Below are 23,016 nucleotides of genomic sequence, written 5' to 3' on the forward strand. Positions count from 1 at the left end.
TTTAAATGCCTGGTCTGCAGATAAAATTTGACATATCTGTTTTTACATGGACCAGGAGTTTCTAGCATATGTAAACAACAGAGACCATAAATCAGAAGATGAATCAAACATTTCGCTTTGGGTTTTTTTTTCACCTTCATACTAGTATTCTAGCTGTTTACCTTTTGATTATTCAGAAATAATATTTTTATTAACTTACAGGACCCTATATTCTCAAATTACTGAGGTATCAGCTATATATTTTCTAACCTAATGTAAGCTTTATTATTCCTCAATTTTACTCTTTGTTCTAATTTCATCTTCAAAGCAGAAATACTGAAACACCAAATCCTATTCATCTCTCATGTTATCCTGTCTTTGCTTTACCATTCTTCAAACCTCCATCTTCCTCTTCAGTATTACTAATAGGTTTTATAGAAAGCTTTACAGTTTTCATGTATTTTACTGGCATGTACACATAAACTGAGAGTGGTTGGAGGCAGAGCAGTGTGGCATTAGTACAATGACATATTTATTAAATATAACCTCCCTATATGTAAGCCCATCTTGCAAGATACACATAATAAAAAACAAGATCTGACAAGACTAATTTGTCTCTGAGCGTAAAGTGATGTTTATTCAGTGAAAAAATCTAAATCTCCATGTTCTCTTATTGATATAATATGACATATTTTTAGTAATCTGGTAAAATCTGTCTACTTCCGTGTTAACTAATCCTTAGGGATTTTTCTGTTAATGCTTTGGGGTTGTTTGTTTGTTTTTAGCAAAAAATAAACAACATTACATCAAACTTGTTTAAGGCCCAACCTAAGCCTCAAAACACACGATTTCAAGGGAAAAACCCTTCAGCCACAAAGCTCTCATCTGCAACATATTGGGATCCGTGCAGCTCACATGAAGACCCGTCAGCTTCCTCCAGCATTCTGAAGAGCAGGTACCCCAGATAAATGCTCATATATGACATTTTAGACCTCGATATCGTCTGTGCATCAGGGCTATGATAACTTTGGGAACCTATGTATATAACCTCTAATGACTTTTAATAGTATGAACTCATTAAGTAGTTGGTTCTTTGAAAACTGTAGCAAGTTTCTTTGTCCATATGTATCCACAACATCAAGAACAATCAGCAGATTCTCTGAGGGGTTCTTTGTGCTGGCTCAACGTGTCTTCTTTCACTGATTAGAGATAGGAACTTAAAAGCCGACCTTTGACCAGCAAAAGACTCAGTAAGGACATGGCTGGGACAGGCGGATGCAGTTTTTCCTACAGCCTGGGAGATGCTGAAGAAGTGGAAAGAATGCGAAGTTGTGAGCAACAAGATTAAAAAGCCAGAAATAACAGAAGAGCACTTTTTTAAAGGGCTGGCAGAAAGGAGAACACGGAGGACACACAGAAGTATTGCCTGAGGAGGGAAAAGATAGACAGGCTGTTGTGGTAGACTCCTGGTGCCTCTTGTGGCCAGACTAACCAAGTTTTCAGGAGGAACTGTCACCAAGAGGTTCTGCACCAGGGAAAAAAATGTTTGTATGCTCACTAGCAGGAAAAGTCCAACGGGAATTGGCGCAGATTCTAGACCTGCTACGTTTCCCAGGCGGAGCGGAGGGACACAGCCCCATCACACCAACACCATCAGCGCAGACACCGGAGCCGCACGGGGCGTGTCTGGACGAGCGAGGTTTTTCCCCACACGGCCGGTCCCGGCCCGTGGGGCAGTGCGGAGTGTCACGTGGGCCGGGCTCTCCCCGCCCAGCCCCGCCGGTCCCGCAGCCCCACGGTACGGCACGTGCGCCTTGTTTTGGTGACGGCCCCCGCGGGGGGGCGGGGCCGCCGGCCGCCAGCCCGCCGCGCCTGCGCGAGGAAGGCGGGGCCTCTCCCCCCCCCCCCCACCGCGCAGCCGGTGGCGGGCGAGGCGGCTCGGGCGCGCCTGCGCAGCTGCGGCCGTTGGCGGCGGCGCTGAGGCGGCCCGGGCGGCCGTGGCTGCTCGGCTTTCCTGCCGGCCCGCCCGCTCGGCTCTGCCGGTCAGCGCCGTCCCCGGGCAGGGGAGCAGAAGAGGTGAAGGGGCTCGCAGCTCCTGAAATGTCGCAGACTGCCATGTCCGAGACCTACGGTAGGACCCGGAGGCGGGGCGGGGGGACCCTCCTCTTCTTCCTCCCCTCCGGGAGAGCAAGGCCAGGCCCGGGCAGGCACCTCCTGAGGAGCCGGGTAACGGCCGTTACTGAGGGAAACGGCGGCGCGGGGAGCGCAGGTGCGGGCGGGGCGGCTGTGCGGGCCTGGCGGTGTCTGTGCCCCGGGGTGTGTGCGTGGCTGGTTTTGCCCGTTCCTGTGAGCACCGCAGCGCCCTTCCACAGAATCACAGAGTGTTAGGGGTTGGAAGGGACTTCGAAAGATCATCTAGTCCAATCCCCCTGCCGGAGCAGGAACACCTACATGAGGTTACACAGGAAGGCGTCCAGGCGGGTTTTGAATGTCTCCAAAGAAGGAGACTCCACAACCTCCTTGGACAGAGCCTGTTCCAGTGCTCTTGTCACCCTCACTGTGAAGAAGTTTCCTCTCGTATTTAAGTGGAACCTCCTGTGTTCCAGTTTGTACCCATTGCCCCTTGTGTTATTATTGGTCACCACCGTTGTTCCCCTCCCATTGTGGCCTGGGCTGACACGACAGTCAGCATTCAGACTTATCTTTTGAGGTGTGGAGGCATTGACTCGAAATATAAGTGGAACTAAGGTGAGGGAACTTAGACGCTGCTTAAGTGAATTCAGAAGGAGTTGCAGTGCATGTTCTCTGGGGGAAGCTGCGCGCTTCTTTAATTTGAGATTATATGTTCTTTTGAGGGTCAAGTTAGGATTTCAGTCCTGTTGTCTTAGGTTTGCAAGCATCAAAATAACTGTGAGAATGAGTTAGGGGAAAAGATCAGTGAATATGTTCCTATTGGCATGGATTTCTAACTACTACTGGTAGAAAAACATCTGAAGGAGTAAGTCAGAGTGCAGGCACTGATGGGGTGTGTCAGTGCCTCACAGGGAAGCATCAAAGAGGAGTCAAAAAAGTAAGCAGGGCTAGTATTGCTGGCTAGGTGGAGGAGGTGGGGACGTGTCTCAGTAGTACTCATTTCTCTTCCTTATAACTTGGCTTGAAGTAATTGTGTTTGCTTGATTCAGTTTGTTTTTTCTCCCCTTCCCACAACATACAGTTCTGTAATATTTTGCATTATAAAAATGCCATGATACATGTACACATGTTCAAAGTTCATGTAGTAAGTTGTTGAAGAGTAGGACTGGAATTGAATACTGTGATAAACCCTTTCACATGTCATTTTCTAACTTTGTCTGTTGCAACATTTTATCTTCAGTAGCTGTTCAGACTTAAGAGCTGAACTTGCGTCCTCTTGCTTTTAAAGCAGAGTCTTGATAATAGGGAATAGTTTGGATAATTAAGCAAAATTGTACACAACAGCTCTGCCAACTGTGAGAGGGGCTGCCAGGGTCATTGGGAGTTCTCACTAGTAGGGTAACCTGATTGTGTCTGCTATGTAAGTCAGTTTATTTTCAATACCCTAGTCATCAGTACTTAAGATGTTTTGTCCCAACAGCTGGTGCTTCAGTGTACAGCAAATGCACAGAACTAAGGGGCAAAATGAGGCAAGAGCTGGGCAGCCTTTGAAGTGCAAATGTTAGGATATTAGGACCCTGCTTCTTTGTTCCATACTTCATTGAAACATGTAAAACGTACATGTAGAAAACAGAGAGGTGTACTTTGTAGATCTAAATTTGAGTTTGAACTAATTCTTCATGCTCTGAACTCTTGTGATCAAGAACTGGGATCACTTTGGCCATGCTTATAGTGGGATTGGTGGTCTCTAAGCAAATAGGTTGGTAGGCAACCAGAGCTGACAGAGAGGGTTTCAGTGATCCTCCTTTTTTGATACTGTAATAGTAAGCAAGATAAATAGATGATTGTATCTTAGACAAGTACACTTGAACATTTTTTTCACTGTTCCAGTTATGCAAAATACTTGATGGTTTGCAATTGTTTTGGTGACCTAGAAAAGAAGCCCTTAACATTGAAAGTTTGCAGTTGTAGGTTCTTCCTTTTGTTTGTTAAATTCTTGGTTGGTATACTTCTCTTTGAGTTTCAAGGTTTGTTTTATTCATACACAAGCTTCAAAAATCCTAAGCTGGAATACTTGAGAGTGTCAAGGTTTAGAGTAAATAGAAGAATAAAAACTAAGCTGTAACATAAAATTTAACAATGACTGTACCATCTCTGACCATAACAGTAATCAGTATCTAATTTTGCGGTGTCCTGTCACATACGTAGCAGCCCAATAGACAGTTCGAAGTATACAGTATGATGTGGCAACATTGTGGATCTTCTGCACTTGATGAACTCTGGGATTTAATGTTCTCACGGTCCTAAACAAAGAGTGGTCTGTTTTTGACCAGCTGTTGCAGTGATCATCAAGGATGACAGAAATATTAGGGTAGTTTCCCCTTGGTGACTGAGATCAGTGGTTACTATATCACTTCAGTGCTGGAATTCCTGTAGCTTCTGCCCTTCTGGATGCTTATTCATGGATTGGATTTTTCTTCTCATCACCTGGGTTATGACCCATTGTAATTATGTAACCCCAAGCTTTTCATCCCATTCAGAGAGGCTCATAAAAGTGATTGGTTGGTTGGTTGTCTGTTTTTTCCCATGTCATTTTGCTGTCTGATGTTTATATGACTTCCGTTTTGCTTTTCTTCCCTTTGAAAGGGGGGTATTTTTTTCAATATTTTTTCGCAGTCCATGAGGAATAAAGAACCTTTCCTCTGGTCTGTCCTTTCTGCCTATTATATTTCGTTATCCACCTCAGTTAGTTTACATGTCTCTTGCTGTTTTCTTTTTTTTCCTCCCTGAGTTCTTTTCTCTGTGTCAAATTATATCTCCCTTGAAGCTTTTCTGTTCACCCAGTTTTCCCAACTATTTCTGCCCCTTACTGTGATTCTTGTCTCTTCCCAATTTTCAAGCAAAATCTGTAGCATCTCACAGTCTTGGCACTAAATGCATTCTTCGCAATCTGTACTCTCTCTCCTGTAGATTTGTTTCATCAGTTGCATATTTTCTGTTCTTAGCTTTCTAATCTGTTTATCCCTTTCCTATGTGATCAATTTATTCGCCTTACAAAGCATCAAAACCAGAACAATCATGAATACAAGAAAACTCCATGTGTTGTGGGACTAAGTTCAGAAAGAACATTTTACTGCTGCTTTTGGAGAGGAGGGTAATTCTTCAAGAAGTTTATCTTGTAACGTAGGAAACAATCTCTTATTCATAGGAAAATTATTTTAACTTGAGTTTTCTGAGATGCAGTGACCTCTGTAGGTAGTTTCCATGTAAAAACAAGTGCATGCTTTCTCCTGTTTCCCAATGCAAAATGTAAGTGGTTTTGTGTTATGGTAAATATAAACTGAAATAAAAATAGTTAACCCTTAATAGGTAAATGCAAAACAACTTTGTGATTTGAAATGGTAGAAGGACAGAAGAAAAGCTGTACTATCTTTGAGTAAATGTGATATATAAAATTCCAGTCAAATCTCTTCAGTCCTTACTTCCCACTATTTTCTCCACCAGTGTCTGGCTACATAATTTTATCAATCTCTGTCATTGTCAGAGAATGTATAGTCTTCCTGTCCATTTAAAAATATTCCTTTTTGGCCTGGACAATTTGACTCATTCTTTTCTCCCCATCCCTACCACCTATCTCTGCATTTATCACCTTGGCTTTCAGTTTATTTCAAATCTGATTTTGTTGCTTCGAGAGCATAGCTCTTTTGCTTGTAAGGAAACAGATCTTCCCTCTTTCAAGTATTAACGTTTATCTCTTCTACCTGTTTATCTTGTTAATGCATTGCTAGAGACAGGAGTAAACAGGGGGAGCAGCTCCTCTTTGCTCTCAGTCAGAGGCAGCATATGCCAGTAGGAATGCTTCAGAACACTCTTTCCTTATGCAGGCTTCTGCAAAATAGAAGGCTATAATGGATCTAATAGAAAGATTAGTCTTCTCTAATAGAAGACTGTAATAGATCTACCCACCAGAAGACTCTTTTTTCACGGCATGAATGAGAGACTTTCCAAAGTGTCAGCGTTAGTGTATGTAAGTTCCATTCTTTATCAAGGAGTTGGAAGAAGACCAAACTGAGATTGAGGGTATAATTTGGGCGCTTTTTTCCCGTTTTGTATTAGCAAGCATATAAGAAACAATTCTCATTACATTTTAAAGACTATGCTGCAGTAGCTCAGAAGCTGTTCAATTATTCTATCTGCTGCAGGCAATTTTGGTCAAAGGAGGAGGTTGGGTGTCTGGGGGTGGTTTCCACATCAGCTGTCTTTTTTGGTACTTGACTTAAAGCCCACAATTGTCTCCCTTCATCTTTCCCCCCCTCAGCTCCCCTTCCTCCCCCAAAACATATCGTTTAGCTGCTGGTGCATCTTTGGGGTGGAGCCACAGTTTTAGTCCTTTTCACCTATGCTAGAAAATGTTTTGTTTCCTGTACCCAGTTTGGGATCAGGTATTGCATGTAGCTCATGGGGTAGGGGTGTGTAAGCTGATTCTTTTTTTTTGCCTTATTTCCTTAAACAGCCATGGTATGCTGTCTTAAATGCCTTTATGCTTTCTTTAGTGCATGTCATGTAACCAACCCTTTTTCCTTTTGGCACGGAGTTCAGTTTTTGTCCTGAATCCTTTCTGTATAATGCTGATCTACTGATCAGCCTGTAAATACAGGCGAAGCGCTTTAACTTTTCTAGTCCTTTTCAGCAGCCAGCATGGTAGCAAGCATTTGTAACATCTGAATGATGTTGCTTCTCAGCTTTTCCATGAAGGAGGAACAACAGGATTCAAAAGAAAAACTTATCTAGGGTGACAGCCGTGGCAGCTAATTGGAATGTTGAAGCTCAGAGCTGCTTTGTCAATTGGGGAAAAAAAGCTATGAAATGAAGTGACTTAACTTCTCTGGGAAGAGGACACCAAAAAAGAAAGAAAAAAAAAAAAAAACTAGAGCAATTAAGCAGTATTGCGAGCACTAGAATATGAGTTGCATTTGATCACATTGCAAAAAGTGAATATATAAAAGTTTTTCCTGAGTGTGAGTTCACAGTTATAGTTGAGCTAAAAGAAGCTATCTGTCCAATCTCATTCAGTTTCTTTGTTTCTGATCTGTGCTAAATTTTTTAACTCATCTGTATAATTAAAATAGAAGATATTTCGTGTCCTAAATCAAGCAATAAAAAAAGTTTTAAAAATATAATGGATGTGGGTGCTGTTATCACACAAAATGACACTATAAGAAAGAAGTTCCAGAATAACAAAATGAAAAATGTTCTTCCTGTTCTTACCTGGTATTACCTTGCTCATTAATATACTAGGCTGTGAACATAAAAACTTGTTAAATGTGGATATTTGTGACTTTTAGTATTGGCAAATCCCTTTTCTTGTCCTTCCCCACAGTTGATGGAATATGCAAAGTATTCCATATTTCATGAAGCAAGATATCCCGTGCTTGTGGATAAACTGTTAACATAAGGCTAAATCCTTTTGCTATTTTGAACCATTTACATAAAATTGGAGTTTAAACTGATAGAAGCACAATTACATTTGTGAATGTAACTCCAAAGTATCATTTACTCCTCAAGTCTACATGTGTTTGGAAACATTGCTGCCTTCTTTGGTGCAGAAAGTTTTGATTTTTTTTTTTAATAAGATTTTGATATTTCCATTCTGTGGTAGAATAAAACACATTACTTTTGTGCTGTAAACAAGTGACTTGTAACTGCTGTTTCAAGTTTCACAATAGGAAGCCTGTATGCCATTTTGCCAGAGGGAAATATACTTTTTGTCTAATTAAGCAGGTATTGAATCAGCATGTAAGTGATGTATTTGTAGGAAAGATTCCCTTTTAAAGTTGTCTGGCACAACAGAATCTTGATAGGAATTGGGAGCTTATTATAAAGTGCTGCTAGACAATGTTATCGATTTAAGGACATGAATTTAAAATCCCCAAATATCACTCTTGCTATCAGAGCAAAATATATAGCACCTCAACTTAAAACACCTCAGGTAAAGCTGCTGTTCCAAAGCTAATCCAGATCAGTCCCTGACAGTGACACTGTTGTCTCCGTTTCTCACTGGCCAACAGCCTGTCTGCACAGAATGGAGCGGTGTGCTAAATTTGCTGTTCAGCGTGGTTTTGTGGGTTGCACAAGTATGGCTTTGTGAACCACATTTAACCACCAATGCTTACAATCACGGAGCAAATTAGTGTAGGAATAGAGTTCTGGTTTTATTCTTTTCCTGGGTTAGTTTGGCAGTAGCTGTTATACTACTGTCAATAATATGAGTCTTCCATGGAAAAAAGGCAGGCAAGCTTGAATTTTGTAGTTGTTAACAAAAAAATCTGACAAACAGCATTCACCAGAAACATGGGAGAACCGGTTTTACCTGGATTTCAAATTTATTTTTGGAAAAACTGCAGAGACCAGAAACATGTTATTTTAATTGTGACTATGTCTCAGAACATCTTGCATTTTGAGGAACCCTCTGAAAGTGGTAAAACCAGTGAGATTACACACACCCACAGTGGTTTAAATATACAAGGTACACAAGGCAGCTAACTAGTGATATTTGGTCCATAAAAAGAGAACTTGCCTTTCTTTCAGAGATGAATTTTTTCTTAACCTAACACTTTGGGGAGGTTTATGATATTTACGTTTCATGCTAACAGTGAAGATTTGATAAAATGAAGCATTCTCAGTTTCAGTGTGTTTTGCAGTCGAGATGACATGAAGGGTACTTCTTTACAAGAGATAGCATGCAAAATTTTCGCAACCTAAAGCAAAATTCTTTTTGTAACTATTTTTTTTCATCCAGAAAGCATGAGCAGCTGAGTGGGGGCGTGAAGAATGAAATGAGTTTGGAACAGAATGTCTTGAGCATGTAAATGGTCGTATTTGTGGGCAGGGAACAGCAATCTCTTTCTGAGAAGGGCAGAATACAGAATCTATACAAAGCCTGTTGCAACATTTGAAACAAGAAAAATCATGCAAAGGTAAAATGTAAAAAGACAAACATCCTTAGTGCAACACTACTTCATTTTAAATATGAATAAAATTTGGAAGATGGATGAAGACAAAGGACGGTGCACATTCCCAAGAGTCACAGCCCTCTATTTTGCTATTAACTTTTTAACAGTGGGAATTTTCTTACCATATGAGAAACTTGCTTGTTGCTTTTGCCATTGCTAGGGGGTGTTTATGATGTACCCTAACAAATAACAATTCCTGCCTGAAATAGAATGGGCACGTAGGTTTGCGTGCATGTTAAATTCTATTTGTAAAACTAAATATTCAAATGAGGTTCTGATAGTATATTAATGCTTTAGCATAGTTTTGTTTTTTTTTTTTTTTTTAATTCTGCCATGCCCGGGCCAATATCTGTGTAACCCATTTGACAGCTCTGAACACTGTTAATGAACACTGGTTTTATTCTTGTTGATATTGCAGACAATCCTTTTCATAGCATGCTTACCTGATGTCTTCTGGAGGCCTGCTTACGTTTATAAGAGAAACTACGCAATAAAGTTGTAAAAATGACTGTGTAAAAAAAAAAATGCTCTGAAAGTGGTAGAAAAAGAAATGGTGAATCTTGAACCAACTGTAAAGCTTGTCTGAATGGCTACATATTAATGGAAGCAATTGTAAAGTTTTTAGTAACAGTTTATCAGTGTATGTGTTTGAGAGTGGTATGTCAAGGGAACTTTCTTCAGTCAAACTGAAAGCAGATTGGGGGAGGTAGTATTAAAGCATTATATGTGACTGTTAATACAAATGGACCATAAATCTTGAATACATGTATTACTAATGAACACTGATGTCAATGCCTCATAAATAGGTAAAGTGCTAGGAGTACCCGGATCTTAATTTACCATGTGGAGGAAATGTGAAAGCAGGCATCCCAGAATAAAAATTGTCATTTGTAAACTTTATAGAAAAATATTATTGTTGTTCCAGTTTTACAAATATTATAACGAACTATAAGCATTAAGCAGTTCATATAGATAAGTTCGACTTAATGTGAACAGAATTTTTAAAATACAAAGTACAAAACCCTATAGATTTCTAGAGACTACATTGTTATATAGGGCATTTGTACTGACTCTAGTTAATAGCTTACATACCCTTAAAAGAGGTTACTGGAATATGAAGCAACCATGTGGCTATAATTCAGCCTATTTTAACTCAATTTCCATTTCCTATTTCCACCTCTTCTAGTCATTCTTATATCTCCATAAACAAATAGTATTCTTAGCTCCTACTTTGTAGCATCACTATTGAATACGCTGGGTTATTCTTCACATTTATTGTTATTTTGCTGATTTTGTCATCTGTTTCCTTCTCTTTGAAATAACAGCTACTAGAGAATATCTGGCTTGTGTACTTGGTCTTGTCTCAAAAATGTGACTGCATACTAAAATTTAGCAATTTTTTTGTCTTTCAACCTTCAGATTTCCTGTTTAAGTTCTTGGTCATAGGAAATGCTGGAACTGGAAAATCCTGTTTACTACACCAATTTATTGAAAAGAAATGTGAGTATATGTGAACACAGTAAGAGTTCTCCATTGCTTGGTACCACAGATAAAGGCTCTGCCCACATGAGCCCATTCTTTGTATGGAAGTTCCTGTAATTCTCTTATTTGTATAGATATGGATTTTGACTGAGAATTATGTTCAGAACCATGCTATAAATCTTCATTGCTCACTGTTTGCCTCTAATCAAGAGCCTGATGTTGAGCAGTATTCTCTACTGCTCTCAAATATAACAGGATGTTGATGAAAATACAGACTTACTTTTTGAGAGAATTATATCTTGTGTCTATAAGCTGCCCTAGGTATATAGTAGAGACTTGGATCTTTTAGAAATAAATACTGAGCAGATGAAAAAAAAGTTCAATTGCTTGACTAGGTTTAGAAAGCCTATGGTCTTTTTCCAAATAAAGAGACACTCTGTGGTCTTTAAGGCTTGTGTTCTATGATAAAGATTGGTAGAGACTCCATTGTAAATGTTATTTAGAGATTAATAGATTATATAAAAGAAAATTTCTTGTTGGTTAGTGCATTCAGCATCATGATTAAACATAAATAGTATGTATTTAAAACCTTTGTAAATCTAAGGTGAGCGTTATCTTTCTCAACCGAATGGTAATTCACCTTATCTCTTGAGGAACAGCTCTAGGATAATTATGTGTAATCACTAAGCAACATGGCATGATTCTATGATCCGACTTGAACCATGACCTTGCTTCTAGCAAGGGCAGTTCTATATTGCTGAGAAGCTGATATCAACAGTGTACATGGAGCAAGTATCTTAATTTCATGCTTTAAAGAAGTAGTAGCTCTTGCTTGTTCATGGGCAAGGCTCTGTGTTTTTGTGTTCTACTTTTCCATGAATTTTAAGTTGCATCAAAGTGTTAGAAAACACAGTTGGGGGACAAAAGCATACAAAAGTTGTCTTGCCATTTATTAATGTGAAATGGGAATTATTTGATTAAGGCAGGCCTTTCTAGTAGTAATTTTGAATTGAATAGATTGGAAGAATGTTTATTTCTGCATGGTGGTAGTAGACTTAGGAGTGGCACTGAATCTGATGATGCAGGAAGGAGTTTATAATTCAGTTTGTATATTAGCTCTAAATAATCTCCAAATAAGTCTCGTTTTCTTTCTTTTTTTTATTTTTTTTTAGTCAAAGATGACTCAAATCATACTATAGGAGTGGAATTTGGTTCAAAGATCATAAATGTTGGCGGTAAATATGTAAAATTGCAGATATGGGATACAGCAGGACAAGAAAGATTCAGGTACCTTTCTCAATAATTTTATTAAATTTTTGTTATTAAACTGTTGCTGTGGGTGTTGGGTATTATTTATCCTTGCTTATAAGTAGTCATAATTCCTTGGTCAGTGGAATTGCATGTCTGCTTTCATATTATTATCTAGGCCAGGTCTTCCAACTTGGACATAGCAACATAGATTCATTGATTCCAGTAAAGCAATCCTGCCTTGCAGGATCTGAGGTTCTGCCCTTTCTTCCATTGTGTATTTTCTGTGATAGTTAAGGCATACAAGTAGAATATGTGGCTAAAAGTTTGTTCACAAGCCAAACTCAGAATAGTTTTTCAACTAACTGCGTGTGCTTAATTCTGTGTTTAGAAGATCTTCTATTGGTTAGAATAACTGAATACCAGGAAGTTGTAAGCTGTTCAAAATCTGCATGAGAATTTCATAGTATAATATTATTTTATTAGAGGGCAAAAAATCAGTTGTTGGTTTCATTTGGCTAAACACATTTCTAGATAGACTGAGATCTCTTAAGTGTCTTAAAGAAGCAGCAAGGTATTTGTCAGCTTAGAGCCACCACTGTACTTTCAATGCTATATTTTAACTGTATCGTACATCTGAGGCATAGATCAAACTCAGTCAAGATCTAATGTAGCCCCAAGTACATTTGGCATCAAATAGGACATCAGGTTTTTTATATTTTTGGAGGACGAGGGGTGTGGGAGAAGTTTCTTTGGTTTGGGGGGGCAAGCAGTTGTTAACAAAGGTGACTATGGTGGTAGAAGTCTGAGTAACGGGCAGCAATATAAGTAAATGTCCTCTGTTAGACAACTTCTTTGCCTACATCTGTGACTGGGTAAAGCTGGGCAATACTATATAGTCTCCATTAAAGAGATCTCTCGAGTATTTTGGCCAGGAATCCTGGGATTCTGAGGAGCCTGGAGGCTCTGTGTTTTCACAGGCTTGTGCAAATTCTGCCCTTCCAAGTTCAGAGTGTTCACAGACTTACGGATTCTTTTTTTTCCTGTTGTCTGTCCAATTCTTTTCTTTTTAAGGCTGATCACATCTCTGTGTACTTAGCAGATTTTTTTCTTCTTCCTCTACCTTTTGAAGGATGCTTTGCTTTGCTTTCCTTGCCTTCTTTTCTTCAACTTAAGGAGTCTTAAATTGTTCAATTACAGCTACATTGCTCATTCTGTCCTTATTGCTGAGAGTTGGTTATGCTGTTTTCGTGCCACAGATATCACCATCAGCTCCCAGTTCTGGATCAGGCCATATAGTATGATGATATGTGTAGCTTCAGAAGCACACGGTTCATAATGGACTTTGAGAATCCCTGTACAGCTCTATTTAGTGAAAGTGCTTCGTCAGAAGTCTAGTTGTAAACAGTCTGCTGCTGCACAGCTAATAACGTTGTCTAAAATCACATTTTATTTTAAATATGTAAATGAGAATTCTGTTTCATAATATAGATTGCATTGTATTAACCCAGATTTCAAGAAATGAAGTTATTAGAGAAATGTACATCTGTAATTCTGTTTCAGGTCTGTAACAAGGAGTTACTACAGAGGAGCTGCAGGTGCTTTGCTTGTCTATGATATAACCAGGTAAGAAAGCCAGCAACTCTTGCTTGTAGACTACCAGATACAATTAATGCATAATGATTCTTCCCCAAGTACTTAATCCTTTAATGGAGAATGGGCAGGAAGAAAAGAAGTACAAAAAGTATCATAGAATCATACTTCTGTTTTATTGCATATTTGAGTTTTAGAACTTGCTTACATGACATTCTGAATGTCATCAATGTAAACAGTCTCAAATACATGCAAATTGGCCCACCAGTAGCTGTTCTAATCATGGTGGACTACAGGTAACCACTGGCTCAGGAAGCCTTGCAACAGAAACTAGGAGTGGACTGTAGCCACTTCTAACCAAGGTGGTACGCCCCTGTTTGGGGAAACTGCTTATTAGTATGCTGGTATGACAGGTCATCCTCTGGAGGAGCAAGCTTTACCTACACATTCCTTAACTGTAGCCCAAAATTGTGTTAATTTCTGCATCTTTTAATATATTAGTATTATAGGCAGCCAATAGAATACCTTACCTTCACACATTTCCACATTTTTTTTCCTGGCCACCATTGTCTTGATTCTTGTCAGGTAAGTTTTGTGTTGGTTAAGGATGATTTGCTAGACCTGTCACTTTTTGTCCCGTGAGTCGACTGTTTTCCTTTGAGCAGCCTTTGAAATCTTTGTACTTGGGGTCAGCTGGACTCATCCATCGGTCTTACTACTTGAAGGCTTTATATTTGACCACCACTGCAATGATTAATGGCATGTGCAGGGTAGCTGCCTGCAATATTATTTGTCTTGACACAAATGTGAAAGTTCAGGCACGCAATTCTACACAAGTGTAGTAAACTCTTACAATCCTACCTGTAACTTAAGTACCAGTTGAATTCCATGTTAAACAATAACTCGGTCTATTATCCCAAAATTTCATGCACAAAAGGCTAAAACTAGATTAGCTCTTAAAATTTTAGTTTTTTCCCATTAGCAGGTTGTTTTATAATTGTGTGTATTTATTTATATGTTGTTGTTGATTTAATTTTGCTTTGTAAGAACTTTAAGCTTTTAAATAGTTTTATGAAGGAACTTGATACTCTTCTCATTTCATAGCTGGCATATTGAGTAGGTGACTTACCTGACTATCAGCAATTAGTTGTTTGCCACAAATATAGATTTGCCTTCTGAGTTTTAGTTTAGTGGTCTGTTGAGGAGAAATAAGTGTGTTCTAATAAAGAATGTCACTTTCTACATAGCCGGGAAACCTACAATGCACTTACTAATTGGTTGACGGATGCAAGAATGTTAGCAAGTCAAAATATTGTGATAATACTGTGTGGAAACAAAAAGGATCTTGATGCAGAACGTGAAGTTACTTTTTTAGAAGCATCTCGGTTTGCACAAGAAAATGGTAAGCAGTACAAAGTCTTCATGTAGCATTCAAAGATACTTCTTTTTTTTTGTGCTTTTCCAATTGTACCGTGTAAAATACCTACAGAAGAGAGCATTCTGTCAGTACATGAGGCATAGAGAGAGGACCGTGCCTGCAGTAAAAACTATAATACATGTACTATTTAAGTCTTATTACCAGTAATTCTTCCAGTCACAGCTGCTATTTAAAAAATACTTTCCATGTGGAGATATATTCCCTAGGGAATGTAATACAACTTGAGGTATTGTCTTGCCTTCAAAGGGTTGAAGAGAAAATGAAGAGCATGATTTCCTAGTTTTCAGCATCTTGTAGATTCTATAAATGATAGACAAGGTTGGATGGGGTGTGCTGCAGTTGGAAGCAGTGAGTTTTGCTCATGGGAAACTGTGTTCAGTGTATGACGTGGATCCGGAGGACTATTGCCTGGTCTGTAGTATTCAGAATTTCCAGTCTCAGGATACATTTCCATAGCCGCTAAAGCCAGTCTCAGTCTGAGCTTCTGTGCTGCAGTCCTGCCATCAGTAAAATCTGGGTTTGCTTTTAGAAATTAGTGATAAATCGTTTTTCCACCAACTGTGACTACTGGCTGTCCTTTTGCATATAACTTCCTACTAATGGGAAACTAGATGAACTTCTTTGGTTTCATGTTCTATTTTGCATGCTCAGACAGGTTATTGGATTCTAGTTTTCTAGGGTTAGTGTATAAACTTCAGAGGAAGTTCTATGTGGTTTTGCCATCAAAAGCTAGGTTTTCCAGACCATAGTATTTCACAATAGTTCTCTTTAAGAAAATTTTTATTATTCCTAGCTTTCATGCTTTGAATTAGTATATCAGATATTCCAGACTTGTTCTGAGACTGTTCTTCTGGTGTCAATTGCAGAGCTGATGTTCTTGGAAACAAGTGCATTAACAGGGGAAAATGTTGAAGAGGCCTTTGTACAGTGTGCAAGAAAAATACTCAATAAAATTGAATCAGGTAAATTGAGATTTTTATTCCTTTAATGTTTCTTTTGGTTTTGTTTGGGTGGGGTTCTTTTTGGTTTGGCTGGTTGGGGGTAGGGGGGTGTTTTTCCCTGAAAACTAGAAGTACACATGAAAATATCACCATTCAAAGTTTTCTAATAGAATTAACCCAAAGAACCACAATTCCATTGTCATAAAGTAACCCATTTGGTTTATAGCTGCTTCGCATATATTTTAATGGGAATGGGCATCTAAGTCTGATCTGTATATCTAAAGGGGGGGTAGCGTGAATTATGGATGTTTTTACACAGTGTTTACCTTATCAGTCAGCTCTGAGTGTAGCCTGTGCATTCTGTGGGTTGCCATGTCCCTACTAACATCAAGCCTGACACTAGACAGTTTTAGCAATGCAGAATAAAAACCTAGTATCAGGGCAGACGTAAGTTTTAATTCTGCTTCTTATATGGAAATAGAGTTAAGATAATTTGAACAGTAATACTAAAAATTTCAGGGGTGTTTCCTAGCAACTGTGTTTCTCTGAAGTGACCTTCTTGCCTCTCAGTTGGAACCATTTTTACTTTTGCAGATCTAGAAATATACCAGAAGCTTCTCAGCACAAGTGGGCAGGTTTTTATCAGAGACAGGCTTCTAAGTGTTAGGTGTCATTACAGCTAATTTGCATTCCAGTTTTCCTCTTTTCTAGCTGTTTGATATCTTCAAAGTTTTAAGTATTGGCCATATTGAAAAGTCTATTTCAGACTCTAATTACATATTTTGAATGCTAAACACATGAATGCTAAACAGCAGCTTTTATTTTAACCACACAAACAAAAACAAAACAAAAAAAAAAAAAAAACACAACAAACCACCAAACAAAATAAAGTGCCACAATACACCAAACAGCAAAGTAAAGCTAATTTCTCATTATACTGTTGTTCCATGACTGATTTAAAGAGGCGTTACCACAACAGAAGAAAGTCCTCTCTTCTGTGACCTGCTCTTCTTTTCGTTTTACCAGCACATGTGCACTAAATCATGGAAGAGTTGAAACTGGAAAGAACCTATGGAGGTCTCTAGTCCATCCTTCTGTGTAAAACTCTTTCAGGGTGAGAGCAAGTTGCCCAGGGCTTGTCGAGACACGTTTTGGGATGCTCCAGGAATGGAGATTCCACAGCCCCTCTGGGCGGTGTGTCCCAGTGCTAACCAGTTGCTGCTATCTACTTAGTTAGTCTCCGGCCTGTACCATTGCTTGGGCTCATTCATCACAGGTGCAGAGCTCTGCATGTGTAATTGCTGAATTTCATGAGGTTCCTTTAGCTCGGCCAAGGTCTTCTCTGAATGGCAGCTCCACCCTTGAGCTACCAACTGGTCCCCTCAACGTGGTGTCATCTGCTGACTTACAAAGGGCTCACGTGTGTGCAGTGAACCTGAATAAGTGATCTGAATTATTCAGAGGGATTATTTGTCTTGTGTTTTGTTTTTTTTGTGTTGTTGTGGTTTTGGTTTTTTGTTCTTTTTTTAGACTAAATGTTTCTAATCTTGGCCAGTCCACCAAACAGCGCTAGGAACATTGCAGATTGTACAGAGGAGGCAGAAATGGATACCAGAAGCAGGGAAGGCTGAGATAATTTCCTCTGGAGGCAGTGCTTTATGGAATCCTACTTGATTGGATCCTATTGATCCATTTTTGTTTGGCTTGGTATATACAGTCCTATTTTCTTCGCATATTGGTTTCTGAAGGCAGGTAGTTTTTAAGAGTGTTTGCAGAAACCACTTTGGACATTTCGTTTGTTGGAATTACTTAGTGCAAATACATTTATCGTTGCAGCCTAACTCGGAGACAAACTGTGGTGTCATTATGATTAAGCGCATATGGTTGAAATTACAAGAGAAAATTATACAGGTTATCATTATGCATCTTTTTAATCCAATATTGTCAGTTAAATTGGAATGTATTATTTGCATGCGATCCACCTTCTTGTGACCATTTTTTTTCTCATCAGGAGAACTGGATCCAGAAAGAATGGGCTCAGGTATTCAGTATGGAGATGCTGCCTTGAGACAGCTGAGATCACCACGCAGAGCACAAGCACAAAGTGCTCAAGAATGTGGGTGTTAAAGAAACAAAACACAAAATCCCAAATACTTACTTTAGATACAGAAGGTAAGGTTACAAAAAGGGTGTTGGGTAAATTACCATATTTCATAAACGTGCTGTATCAACTGCTTGGCTTTTTCACAGTTAGTCTGTAAAACAGCATAAAATCTAGTGAAATAATGCACAGTAGAATGGATTAATTTTTTTATACTTTGATTTTTCTTCTCCTGTCTGCCCACTAAAGCAAGACTAGTGCTCTTACTGAAGTATTTCCAGTTCTTTGCTTACTCCGAGTAATGCTGTGGAAAACATTTTTAAAATTCTGTATTCTTGAAATGCATTACAGCCCTAATAGTTACCTAATGCATTGTAGAGAAAGTGAGTAATTTCTGTTGTATTGTGGACAAATATTACTAGAAATGAGAATTCACAAAATGTATGGTACAATGTCTTGTCCAAAGCTATTATATAGACTTTTCTGAAAATGTGAAGTTTAAAGACTGAGATTTGAAAATTAAAGATAATACTGGATTTTAAATGTCAACTTTTTTTTTCCCCTTTCTAAAAGAAGCCTGAGGTTGTTCCGATTCCTGTCTGCTATGAGCAGAAATGTAAACAAGAGAATAGTAGTATTTGCTGCTTAAGCAGTGTTGCAATCAAAAGTAGCTCTTCTAGGGCTGCTGCAGCCTATGGAATATGTGTGCAGTCTTCTCAAAGTCTTCCAAAGGCATTCTTCAGGGAAAGCGAGGAACAGATGAAAAAGTCAGATAACCTACTCTGAAGAACAGCTTGGTGGTTAGTCTGTCTTATAAACGGTTGTCCTTAAGATACCTTTCAATATTCATGGACTTGACTTAACTCCTTGCAGTATGTAAGCAGCTCTTAGGACAGTCCTTTCTCCCTGTGTAGTTAATTATTTTGATACAATGAATCCTTATGAGGACAGAGATAACAAATTAAATAAGTACTGCAGGTATAGTTACTGCAGGTATAGTTACTGCATCATTTCTATTGTATTCTTTTTTTATCAGTTTAAGCAATGCTCACCAGCAGAGGCTTTACAGAATGTTAAATAAGGCAGCATACAATTCTACATTCTCATATTTTGTGTTGTATTCTGGGAGCTTAGCTCGCAATTAAAGCTCACAATTTTAAATAATGTATAGGAATCCTTGAACACCTTTCCTCTGTTGTTTTCCTCCTATAAAATATCATTCTTCAACTAAGAAGCTACTGGAAAAGGGCATTAATTTAGTTGAGCTCTACAGGAGTGAATATTTATTGAACTTCTTTCAGAAGCTGAGCTTTCAGGTCGATCAGATGGAGATAATTGACGGAGTTCTTGTGTATTTTACAGCTGTCCTTACAAATGGTATTTGAAGAAACAGAAAAGCTTGGAGGCTATGCAGTTTTTAAAAACATCTTTCCACTATCTACAAAGAGAGCAGTCCACTGCTGACAGAAGAGTGTACCATGTGCTGTGGGGCAGGAATGTTCACGTGACACAAAAGTCTGCAAAGTGAACTTGATAATTTGGTGGACAATATTGAAACTCATGCCTGTATATAAACATTTTCTGTTACCTATTTCTGTTCTTTCACCTCCAGTTTAGAGCATTGCTATATACTGTAAATAATGTAACAGTAAATTTACAAAGCATGGTATACTTATGTATGCTGATAGAATGTTGCACTACAAGCAGTTTCATATTTTATTTTTTTATCATATAAACAAATTTAACTGAGGTAGGCTTTGTCATGTTTGTTTGTTGCACAACAGTTTATATTTATGACCTGAATTGTAAAACCACTGGCACTGTCAGTGAGGGCTTGTTGTTTTATTTTTTCCTACTTAGTTTGCCGCATTCTAACAAGCTGTTGACATGACTGATTCTCATCATATCATTAGGACCCATACTTATGTCTACTAATATGTGAAGTTAGAAAAGTAATTTTTATTTATGTTCACATGTCCTATTTTATTGTGGTTCTTAACCAAGTTCTGAAGGTCTTTTGTCAAACTTCAAAAGTTTAGAAAAAATACTTTTAAGCTTCTCAAATGGCTGTTGACTGACTAAGATTTTTTTTTTCTTGGTCCTGATGTTCTGTATAGCACTGGCATCATGAAGGTGGAATGTATATGTGACAGAACTGTGCATATTCTGTGTGTGCTGTAATGCTAGGGCAGGGGTATAGGCTTATGGAGAATTATGTCGGTAGGATTTCTCCCAGCCTCTTATCACAAGCAGAGCAATTGGCTGTGGAAATATGATCTCTGAAGCATACCTGGGGAGGTATGAACTGAACCCAAATGGGTGGTTCTGAAGTATCCTGAATGTATTAACCTTAAAATACTGATTTCTTTTTCTTAAAAACTCAAAGTACAATTAAGAACTTGAATTTTAAAATTAGACTTCAGAATGAGGAACTTAGAGTCTGTCTTGCTAGAGCCATACCTGTGACCTTCATGTGTGTGCACTATATGGAATGCTGTCCACATTGCTCCCAGGAGATGTGGTAGAAGGAGAGAAACAAGTGTACTACTTATTCCTGTGAAGCTCAAGGGGGATTTCAGCCTTGGTACTGTTTGGTTTGGTTGTGGTTGGTTTGTTGTGGGTTTTTTTTTTTTTTTTTTTTCTGTTAAAACACACAGTTCAGGCCTTCCTGCCCTCTTTCTGTTGTGGAGAAGATACGTGGGGCAATAGATTAGAAATCCTGTCCTCATTCCTCAGCCGGAGATGGAAGAGACTTGCAGAGGGTTCAAGAGAGAGGACTGAACCACAAGTATTGCATGTCATTTTTACAGTGCCATGATAACTGATCAGGTAAGAGACCCATGGCTCTTGTTTTGCCAGATAAGGAGCTGCAGAACTACACTAGCTGAATTCAACCAGTTCAGGGGGGCAATTTCACTTGCATGGATGGAAATCACCAGTGACATCTCCTTGGAAGTGCAAACAAACAAAATAATTGATTTGATCAGAATGCAGTATTGAAACTCCAAGGTCAAACATGCTTTGTTATTTTCTATATATGAATCTTTTCTGCTTAAGGGTTACTTGTCAAATGCATGTTTAAAAACTAAACCAGAACACTGAACTAGTCCTTTAATTTAGAGGGTAGTTAAAGCACAAGAGCAAAGCAAGAACATTACACAGAGATATAGCATCATTCATGGAATTAGAATTGTATTTGAAACTGGTCCCTTTGTCCTTAAAAAGTCTAGGTTTAGTTTTAAAAAAGCTGTTGGTCCAAAGAGTTTTTGTTGTATCTCTCTCCCATATATTTTGTTATATTTAGGATTGGATTTGTTACATAAATTAGAAGGAAGAGAGTACTCCTTGGGAATAATTCTTATAAGTGTGTAAAGTATTTTTGAAGCAGCTTAACTGTGCATTTATAAGAACAAAGAACTCTAAAGAACTTGTCTTAATCCTCACTCAATCTATTTTGGCTTCCAATACTCAAAACTGAAAGTAATTACCAAAAGCAAGTCCTCTGAAGTAGATGTTGGCTGCAGTTATCTCCTCCACCAGTCCAAATGGTGTATTATTATAATAACTGGGATGTGTGGTTTTTCTGCCAGAATTAGGGAGGGTGCTGGTTCCCAAACCCCAAACCAGGTCTGGAGTGCTGGGAAAAGCCTGAGGTATTGGGGAGTCTGTTCCCCCCTCACCACCATCTAATCAGTTTCCTTGGTACACGGGCAGAAGTGAAGGCTGAGCACACACTCACCAGCTGGGACATAGCACAAGTAAAACTGAAGGTCTCTCTCCTGCCGCTGTTACAGCAGTTAAAGTGGTGTTGACTGTTGATCAAAAATTTCCATTATTACAGTAGCAGCTGAAAGGCATGGGGGACTGTTACTTAATTCTGTTGCTTTAAAACAGAAATTTTAGGGGTTTGGCAGGGATTTTCTTATCCTTTCTCTCCTTTTCCCTTTACATGTAAGACTGGCCTCTTTTGCTTACTTGGTTCTTATGATCATTTTGGTCAAGTGTCTGTGGTTAAAAAGCAGTAAGTTTTAGTCTTTGTTTAACCAACTGTCTTAAGCTGTCCCCTTCCTACGTGGAAGGAAAGAATAGTGTCAGTATAAGGGGTTTTGACAAGTTTATACCTTTTTTTTTAATATATACTCTTACTGTATACACATTAGCCAGGTTAATGTGTGTGTTTTATAGTATTGCAACCTTTTATGCTGCATATCTCACTGACATTTTAAAAAGAAACTTTCTAAAATGGCAACTCCTGAGGGACATTCTGTTGGAAGCAATAGCTCTCACCAGTGCAAGCTATATTGTTTACTGTTTTTCCTCTGAGTGTTTTTTATTTCTGAAAATAAAAATGTCATAACAGCCCTGGAGTAAATTTTAAGCTCTGGCATTATAGTTCAAACAGCAAACCAGTAAGTGATAAATAGGTTAAATTATCTATGTTTTTAGTATAAAAGTCTTTCTTTACCAAAGCAAGATGGCCTAGAATTTTACATGAAATAATACTGGGTACCTATATCCTAGGATTTATTAGATGTGGAGCTTTAGCTGTTCAGACCTCTAAAATATTTAAATGTCTTATTAAAGCCTATGTCTTGCCTTTTAATGAGTCTGTTGGCCTACACTATTTCATTTAATGCTTGTATCTAGCACCAAATAAAGAACCTTTCTTGATTTTCTAGGTGTCTTACGGCACATTCTATTTACTTGTACAAGTTTTGCCTGCTAAGTAAAGTCTGTAACAAACCTTTAGATGGTCTTGAGAGACACTTCAGCTACATTCATTGGGTAGTCAGTATGTGGCTGGGAAAGCAGCAACTGCTAAAGGAGCTGGAGTGCCTCAGCATTACCCAGGAGCAGGTGCCTTCACTGCACTCTGGTGGCAGTTACAGAGGAGCAACACATTGTTTTCAGTCTGTCTGGCTCAAAAGTACACAGCTCCCACAAGTCCTTAAATGAATGCTATATAAAAACCTGGTTACTCTGTGCATTACTTTCTATATGCTGAAAGAATTAACACTACAAAAATCTCAAATACATTGTAATGCACAGAGAGTAAAAACACCAGATCTCTTTCATTTCGTGTAAAAC

The 23,016-nt window shown here is 38.6% G+C and overlaps 1 protein-coding gene across 1 annotated transcript; it reads left to right on the forward strand.

Annotated features, from left to right (window-relative positions):
- Positions 1 to 1,917: 1,917 nt before the first annotated feature.
- RAB4A (RAB4A, member RAS oncogene family) lies at positions 1,918 to 22,594 on the forward strand. The gene is made up of 8 exons (XM_082050059.1): positions 1,918 to 2,110; positions 10,545 to 10,625; positions 11,780 to 11,894; positions 13,419 to 13,481; positions 14,696 to 14,850; positions 15,753 to 15,848; positions 17,839 to 17,999; positions 19,291 to 22,594. Exons 1-7 carry the CDS (start codon positions 2,080 to 2,082, stop codon positions 17,952 to 17,954), a joined length of 657 nt encoding a protein of 218 aa, XP_081906185.1. The 5' UTR covers positions 1,918 to 2,079; the 3' UTR covers positions 17,955 to 17,999; positions 19,291 to 22,594.
- Positions 22,595 to 23,016: the final 422 nt, after the last annotated feature.

Source organism: Streptopelia decaocto, assembly GCF_964273445.1.
Source record: "Streptopelia decaocto genome assembly, chromosome: 3".
In the NCBI taxonomy this organism is placed as follows: domain Eukaryota; kingdom Metazoa; phylum Chordata; class Aves; order Columbiformes; family Columbidae; genus Streptopelia; species Streptopelia decaocto.